The sequence below is a fragment of the Uranotaenia lowii genome, chromosome 1 (assembly GCF_029784155.1).
Source record: "Uranotaenia lowii strain MFRU-FL chromosome 1, ASM2978415v1, whole genome shotgun sequence".
In the NCBI taxonomy this organism is placed as follows: domain Eukaryota; kingdom Metazoa; phylum Arthropoda; class Insecta; order Diptera; family Culicidae; genus Uranotaenia; species Uranotaenia lowii.
Window position 1 is genome coordinate 210,761,439 of NC_073691.1, and position 8,953 is coordinate 210,770,391.

At 37.9% G+C, this 8,953-nt stretch overlaps 2 protein-coding genes across 2 annotated transcripts; one reads left to right on the plus strand and one right to left on the minus strand.

The window, feature by feature from the left end:
- Positions 1-4,092: 4,092 nt before the first annotated feature.
- Positions 4,093-4,984, minus strand: LOC129739844 (larval cuticle protein A2B-like). The gene is made up of 2 exons (XM_055731374.1): positions 4,932-4,984; positions 4,093-4,857 (listed from the first exon to the last, which is right to left on the minus strand). Exons 1-2 carry the CDS (start codon positions 4,941-4,943, stop codon positions 4,321-4,323), a joined length of 549 nt encoding a protein of 182 aa, XP_055587349.1. The 5' UTR covers positions 4,944-4,984; the 3' UTR covers positions 4,093-4,320.
- An 813-nt stretch (positions 4,985-5,797) lies between these two features.
- On the plus strand, positions 5,798-6,609 carry LOC129738357 (cuticle protein-like). Its single transcript, XM_055729540.1, has 2 exons — positions 5,798-5,809; positions 5,878-6,609. Exons 1-2 carry the CDS (start codon positions 5,798-5,800, stop codon positions 6,607-6,609), a joined length of 744 nt encoding a protein of 247 aa, XP_055585515.1.
- The last annotated feature ends 2,344 nt before the right edge of the window (positions 6,610-8,953 follow it).

Consider the following 8,953-nt stretch of genomic DNA (forward strand, 5'->3'; position numbering starts at 1 on the left):
TCAAACTTGGTTGTCTCCAATTTGGAAAACAGACTTATTATTTGACATCATAGCACTTTTGCCCACTGTTAAGCAATCGTCTTAAAGAAATCGAACAATGGAATCTTTCGCGCTACGTGATTTTCTAAACCGGAAACAGTGAGGGGAAAACGATCTTCTCGAATGATTCAAAGAAAGTGAAGCTGACTTCCTGAAGACTTTTCAAACCATCTTGCTTGTTCCTTTTTCGTCAAAATAACGTGCTGCCCCACCTTCAAGCATTTTGGAGAAAAATCTTTTCCCACGCCCATAGCCTTGAATGAAAATTGAAACTTGATGAATTGGCTGCTTGATTAGGTAAATTGAGTCGCGCTTTTCGGTTGTTTGCTGTCCTTTCGTAGATTGTCAGTCTGTCAGTCAGTCGGGGGCTTGAGCTTTCCTCAGGCTGAGAAGTAGATATTTGATGAGTTCGCGAAAACACAGGTGCGTCTTACTTCGAGAGCAGTGGGTTTCCGCTAGCCACATCATTAATTAAAAAAATTTGCCCGTGGCAGCTTAGTTCCAGAAGGCAGCAACGGAACCTTATCAGAAATAGATACAGGGCCCTCTTATTTGTGGCGTTAATTATTTAAATCAACCAGCAATCAGAAAATCTAATTGGGTTGATGAGTAGAATTCATTTGCATTCACCTATTGGAAGAACTAATGTTGCGATTTTTAGGGGACTCAATAATTCAGCATGTTACCTTACATACCCCTCTTTATAAGAGGTGATTATAGAAAGACATTTTAATAACATAGGTATTAAAAGAAAAATCAGATGAATAATTTCCGATGGATTTCAAACGTCGACTTTTGTCGAGAACTCAGCGCCGCATAGGTAAAATGATGTGCCTACTTTGTTTTCGGTGCTCGCTCTTCAGTTTCCAAAATGGCCGCCACGAAAAAGAAACGGCGTTTAAAAATTAATCGCCAAAACGACTCATGTCGTACCTGCAGGGTTCTCTGTTATTCGGGCCGGATTTGCCCTCATGTAACTACGACAAAAGGTTCTGGTATGCGTCAATCAAAGTCCACGTCATCCCTCAAGATAAGAGTTTTGCCCAATTTATCAATACCGTGTACAATACAATTTAAAGAAGACAAAAAAAATCATCGAGTGCGAGCAGCAATTTAAGGTGAATTGGGAAATGTTCATTTAGAAAATTCTATAGAAATCGGATTTTTAGGTTCATGCCTGGAATATTATAGCCTGCGTAACTTTTGTTCATATCGATAGAACTTTTTGAAAATTTCCGATATACTAACTTCATATATCAACAATCACTTTGCAAAATTTCAATTAAAAGTGTAGCGTAGTTTCTGAGATATTGCAGTTTGAATAGTGGAAGTCCAAAAAGTCCGATTTTCGTAGAATTACTGTATCTCAGGCCACACCAACTTGAGAAAGCTCAAATTTCGTGATTCAATAGCATGATAGTAGATCTATCTTCCGCAGAAAATTTGATCAAAAAACATTATCAGAGTAAAAAGTTATGGAATTTCAAAGTCGAAGTGACAGTGCGCGTGCTTCCAATTTCTATACAATTATGAACGGTACTGTATTTTTTTTTCAAATTTTAAAACGAACGTGTTTTTGAGATAATCAAGATGCACGAAATAAAAAAAATATTTTGCACAGTTTCCTACAGAATCCGCCATTATCAAATTGATAGCTGGCAAAACCGTTGATTATTCAAGAAAAATTCTGTGCGTTGGTTTTGGAATGTCCACAAAGTTCGAATCATGCGTTGGAGTGAAGCACATGATCAGCAACTACGGATAAGGGTCATCAGGGAAGTCAAGGCTCATACCAGAAATTTTAATTTTTATTAGGCGAGAAACTCAGTGAAGATGGCTGAAAAGTTCCGCAATTTTTTCTCCGATAAGCTAAAAGAGTTGCATAGAATAATTAGAAGGCCATGATTCGTCGGCAACGGTCGTGTTTTGTTTTCTCTCCGTCGTTAGAATTTATTATTTTTGATGTTTAAGTGTTAAAACCGATTTAAAATGTTAAAACTCTGAAGTGTCGGAATGCCGGAAGTGTCGAATTGCCGTTAAGTGTGATCAAGTGTTCAACAAAGAAAAATTTAGCTATTAATTTCAAAATTTATAAAATTATGTTCTTCAATATAATTATAAACTCAGCTTTTGTGCTTTCTGTGTACAAAATAAATCATTTCCAGCCGCTGAAAAATGGTCCTAGTGATTCGTGAAGTTACTTTACATAACGAATGGTTTCTTCATCAAGGAGCATTTTATTAGCATGCTTCAAACGATATTGCTCATTTGAAACGTATGGTACTGGTGGTTCACGTTTCATCTTGTTCATGTGTTCCAGATGTCTCTGCGTTCTCTGCTCCATGGTAGGCCCAACCATTTTATGTTTTTGATCATTTTAATGTTTCTTTAAAAAAAACGATTAAAAACACTAACAAAGAAAAGAAGAATAATAACACTCTATTATTCTTTGGGACTCAGACATAAATTCTGGATGCGGAAGTACGATTAGTGATTAGTGGTTAGTGATGAGCTTAAAAGTGTTGCATAGCTACAACAATTTTTTTGTTAGTTCCAAAGCTCGTAAGCTGTAAAGCAGGAAGGGAGGCAATGAGACAGGTGATTTCTGTTAGACGACATAACTTTTGAAAAATCCTATTTCAAACAAATTCCAGCGGTTGAATCCTATAACATTTCTGATCGGGGTAAGGTCCCTTGCTGATTGATGTGGGTATGTATGTACTGGTTGATTTGTAAAAAATGTAATGATTTGCCAAGATTCTACTGCTGTGAAAAAAACAACAATTTTCAAAACAGCTGTTTTTAGAAGCTTAAAATAGTACTCATGTATGTATATTTCACAACCCACGATTTGAGCTAACCGATTATACTTCAAGTTTAATCTCATGATAATTTTGCTTCGTTTTTGACAGCAGATATTCCAGTAAGAATGTTTTCTAGTGGCCCAAAATTATCATGTTTTGTTTATTTCAAAACAGCTGAATCCACCAAATTGCCTTCAGTATCTTTCGAAAGAGAAGTTTTTGGCAAAATGTAGCGGAAATTGAAGAAGGAGGATGCAGCCACCCAAAATACAGATTCGACGAAGTATAAGTGGGAAAAACTGATCAATAACACGACTGTAAAAAGTGTGCGCCGGCCGATGGGAAATACCAAGAATGAAGTAGAACATTTTCTTTCAAATAAACAATGAATATTTTTTTCAAATTTTTTTCATGATAATTATAAGATTACCTTCATTTCCTCCAGAGAAAGTATTTTGATCAGTGTTTTTTAGATACACGCCTTCGTAACTGTCCCATTTCTAAATTAACTAAGCTTAAGTAGCTGAGAAAGGCCAGTTTACTTGTGTTTTGGCTGCAGAAGTATTGATCTTTTTTTTAAATTTTTTTTTTGATATATTAGCTCCGATACGGATAAAAAACATTTTTAGATCAGGAATTAACAAATTAAAAACAATCTTCAGGAAAACGATGGTTTAAGAACAAACAAAAATTGCCATTCCAGATGATATATTGTGATAATTTAAATTTGTCACAACCAGATTTCACCCATCACGCCTCCAGTTTAATCATTAATGCACATCGCATCGCATTGAGACGGGTGCAAAATAGATCATCAACACATGAAATCCAATCAAATGTTGATAGTAGAGGGGAAGGGGGTTCGAGGAAGGAAGAGGCACCGGATGCAATCGAGCGGGTGTTTCATTATCGCCGTACTCAGTCACTACCGGAGTCAATGATTGGAGTTTGGAGCCAGAAAGTGGTGCATAAATTCACACATTCACGGTAGTTCTGCGCTGACAGCAATCAAACTCTATTGGGGAAGATAATTATATTCAACACTTCGCACACGACTTTCCGGGGGTTCAATCGGTGTGGTTGTATTTCATTGAGTGTGGAATATTTGAGTCACATTTGGAGAACCATAGTATAAATTAAAGCTGTAGAAGTGGAAGTATCGAAATGTGATGTGAATAAATGAAAATAAGAATAAATAATTTAGATTTTCTCGTTTGCAGATTTATTCTCTAATTAAAGTCTACCTATTATTTACAAAAATTAAAAAAACACAAGAGCACAGATTGAATTTCATGGAAATTCCAACAATTTTAACTAATCGCGTCTTTTCGAGATGAAAAGAACCGACAACAACGTAGGCATTTCCCATCATCATTGCTATAGTCGAGTTCTAATTTAAAGACTGTTGGCTTAGAAGATAGCAAATCTATCTGCTGAGCCACGGTCTTTACAAACTCTTGACTTGAATCGTGGTTTCCTACTTGTTGTAGGAATAGGATTCGGATGTGGCGTAACTAGTCTTGGAAATCAGGGGAATTAGAGGAGCAGAATAGGAAGCATACGCCGGTTGAGCGACCAAAGTCTTGGCGATGGTTGGTTGAGAGATCAAGGTTTTGGAGGCAATAACTGGGGCAGATGCGATGGATTTGATATTCAATGGTTCTCGGCTAACAACGGCGTTAAATCCCTGGATCGAATCAGCGGAATATTCAACGGTTCGTTTGGTGCCATCGGGTTCCACCAGCCAGTAAACTCCCCGGACGACGTCTCCATTGCGAGATTCCTGCTGAAACTTCTGGTCACCGGTCTTCGAATCGGATACCTGGTACGCAAATTCGTACTGCGGATTAGGGTCATACTCATCGGCAATGATCTGCTTCTGTACTGGAGAGGACACCAAGGTTCTGGTCAACGGTGCAGAATAGGCCAAGGAAGCTGGAGCTGTGTAGGACAAAGCTGGAGAGGAAATGACCCCAGCGTGGGCAACAGCCACCAGGGCGCACAGTGCTACGAACTGAAATTTTGAAAACAAGTAGGTAAGTAAAATATCAATTTTACTGAGAGAACGTTTTAAAAGAAGCTATATACCTGACAAGCCATTGTTGAGAAATAGCTTTGAATTAAGTTTACAGAATCAAGTGAGCAATCAAACTGTACCTTATTTCGATTTGCTAAGCCAATTTATATCAGCAAACTCCATCACTGCAACCGTGGAAGCTTTCTAGGATGAAGAATTCTTGATGTTTTCTTTTTTTTCATTCCTCAGGTCAGTTACTAGATGATGCAATTGGTTATAGTGATTGGCGATTCAATTTCTACCTGATCTGTAGGAGTTAACGAGGGGAAATCAACACTTAAATTTCGTTATCTTACTTCGCTCAACATTCATGTTCATTTTAAATCGTATTTATCTCTGTATTTTGGGCCTGAACTCGAAACCCGTTGAGCTGGGATGAACGCATTAAGCTTTCCTTCGTTTTAGGTTTTTTTTACCCCTCTTTCTTATTTTTTCAACCATTATTGCCTGTGTGTTGATTTTGGGGCACGATGCAGAGAAATGAATGAAATCTGGAATAGTTTCATTCACTGGTTGCGTGATGGATGAACTTGAAATTTTCGGACGTTCTTGGTGCTTGGTGGTTTGATCCGTTTTGTCTTAAATGTACACTGCTAAATTGGATGGGTTAAGTAAAGTTCTTGTCATTAGTTCTTGCATCATATCCTAACTGGTTTAGAATACTTCTGGCCAATCAAGAACAAACCTATGATGATTGTAGAATAACATTCACCTTCTTTAGTCAAGGTTTTGCGGGATAAGTTCCACTACTCCCAAACACTTTTATTTGAAATTGCAAAAAATTTCTTGCTATAATTTGATCCGAATTCATTGATCTGCTACAGTTCAATTGTTTACTCCGTTCAGTGAACTTCATCTTGTTATTTATTTTGCTACAATGGCATTCAAAGTAAATAACTTTCTTAACAAGAATTAATTCAGTGATTGTAATGTCCAACAATTTTCTGAATTTTTCAGTTTGCGTCTCTCTGCGCCTTGTTGGCTGTCGCCCATGCCGGAGTCATCTCATCTCCGGGCCTGGCCTACACCGCCTCAGCTCCTTTGGCCTATTCCGCACCATTGACCAAAACCTTGGTGCGCGCTCCAGTGCCGAAGCAGATCATCGCCGAAGCGTACAACACCAATCCACAGTACTCATTCTCGTACGAAGTTTCCGATGCAGTGACTGGTGACCAGAAGTCGCAGCAGGAATCTCGGAACGGAGATGTTGTCCAGGGAGCTTACTCTCTGATTGAACCTGATGGCACCAAGCGAACTGTCCAGTACTCCGCTGACGCATATCAGGGATTCAACGCCGTTGTTAGCCGGGAACCACTGAATGTCAAGACCATTGCCACTGCCCCAGTTATTGCTTCCAAAAGTTTGATCGCTCAACCTGCTTACGCCTCTTATTCGACTCCTCTGGCCACCAAGACGATCGTTTCTCAGCCAGCTTATACCTCGTATTCTACTCCAGTGGCCAAGACCTACATCTCTCAACCTGCTTATGCTTTGTACGCCACTCCTTTGGCCACCAAGACTGTTGTCTCTCAGCCAGCTTACGCCTCCTACTCAGCTCCGTTGGCCAAAACCTTTGTGTCCCAGCCAGCCTACGCCACAAACGCCGCTCCTCTGGCCACCAAGACCATCATATCGCAGGCAGGTCTGGCCAGTTATGCCACTTCCGGTACCTATGCTTACACCAACTAAGCAATATGGCTAAATTTGTGAGGACACCCGCAGCTACATATTTAATTAATATTATTAATGTTGTACAGTATAAATGGCAAATAAACAAATGCATGGCTGAGTGAAGTATGCCATGATTTGTTGGCAACAAACGTGTTTGTTTTTCTCTTTGTCAGTGAAAATTTAGATTTTTTCTATGTAAGTGATGAAATTTCTTAAAAATTTTAAAGGCATCTAACTACTAAATTGTCGAATATGTTATTGATCGTTAAGTGTGATTGTCAAAAACATACAGTTTTCTTTACGGAGCAATAAGGCATTTAAACGACGCGGACGTTTCCCCCAGCGCTGTGCAGAGCAGAAATCCTTCAAGGGCGACTTGGAAATGGAATATTTCATCACCGGATGCACGTCCCAGAATTTTGTGGCCTAGCAATTTTTGTTGGCTTCAAACATTTTAGTTTTAGTTGAGTTTTCAACACACATTATATAAGTAAGTGGATGATATTTTTGTGACTTATATGGCATTCTGTTATTTCTAGCGACTGTTAAGTTGTTGTTTGTTTAATCATAATAATCATAACTAAGTACTTCTATGTGGGCCCGTGTGCATCAATGCGGTACAAAGAAGGTGATGAACAAACACGCACACTATTACAGAACTCGTTATTCAAAAAGTAAAAAGGTAAACAAAGCCTACGTCACTTGCCAGGATGTTTATGTATCCTAGGCGCGAATCGTAAACAGCAGTTGGCAATGATTTTTTCTCTAGTTTTCGCTGGTACAGCGATGATGATTGTTTGTTTGAAAATGCAACTGACGTCACGAATTGTCTTGGTTACAATGTTTACAAAAAAAAACTTTTACTAACACTTAGCACGGGATTTCCAACGCCATCTGAGATATGTATTCAGGTTGCGTGCGCATGTTTGTGAAAACTTTTCAGAGTACTGCGATTAGAAAAAAAATCATTATAAATTTTTCTTCCATTAGTTTTTTTTGTTCTTGAATTGTACTCTTTCAATCTTTTCATTTTCTCATTTTGAAGTCTGGCTACTTTTCGCCGTCTCAAAACCCCGTTTTTTATTTACATGACCTTTCTAGTTATTTAATTTCTTTATTACTATTATTTTTTTTAAATCAATTTATCTGCTCATAAGGCCAAGCAAAGTCAATGATTAATACTATTTATACCGTTTCAATATCTCATTTTATTGTCATCTTTTCTTCATCTATCCAGCTTCTTAACTATTTTTGAAAGTCGTTCCAGTTTCTCATCTAGGTTTCTCATCAATTTTCCCGTATGTTTGGATAACGTGCCGCTATTAAGCCTACCCCATTCTGATACCTTCTCATCTTTTCTTCCACGTTTCTCTCCAGCCTCTCATCTTATTCATCCTTCTTTCCTTTTGCTCATTTTCAAACCTTCTCATCTTTTAGTCGTCTGAGCTCTGATCTTTATTATCTAATGCTTCCTTCTCCGCCCTCTTTAGCAAAAACCTCTCTTATTTAATTTTTTTTATTCATCGTTTCATCTTTCTCGTTTCAATTCTCACCTCATTTTTTCATCCTTTCTTCCACTTTTCTCTCCAGCCTCTCATCTTCTTATTACTAAAACATCCTTTCACCAACCTTCTGCTCTCATATTTTTCTCTTTGAATCTTTTCATTTTCTCATTTTGAAATCCGGTTTCTCTTCATAGTTTTCCGTCTCATGACATAGCTTGATTAACTTATTTCATTCTATTATCCCTTTTTCGTCATCTCTCCAACCTCTTAGCTACTTTTTTTGGGACGTTTCCCTTTCTCATCGATTTATTTTTATCACCTGATATCTTATCTTCTATTCTTATTGTCTGCTCATCTTCTCTATTTTTCTCTCCAGCATCTCCTTTTATAATTTTCAACCATTTCCTGATTTTCTGATTCGTTTTGTCGTCTCAGTACACAGCTTGATTTTTATCAGCTAATCTAGTTATCTTCTCCTTTCATTTTGCACTTTTTCTTCACACTTTCATTTTTCCATTACCTTATTTTTCTTTCACTAATTTTCTTTTCTTATATTGTCTTCATTCATTCTTTTCATTTTCTCTCTTAAAATCCGGTTAATTTTCGTTGTCTCAATACCCGTCTTCTTATTGTCGCGGCCTGTTAATTTTTTTTTTATTATTATTTCTTTCTTTAAGTACAGCACCTCTCAAGGGACTATACCTCCATTCAAGCACTGTACCTCCATCAAACTATTTAGACTATCCCACTCCGTGGTCTGTCCCATAAATCCAATTAATTGGACTGCCCTTCTCAGAGGTCTGTCCTACACATCTGCCTAGTTGGAATACCCCACTAAGGGGTCTGTCACAAAAATC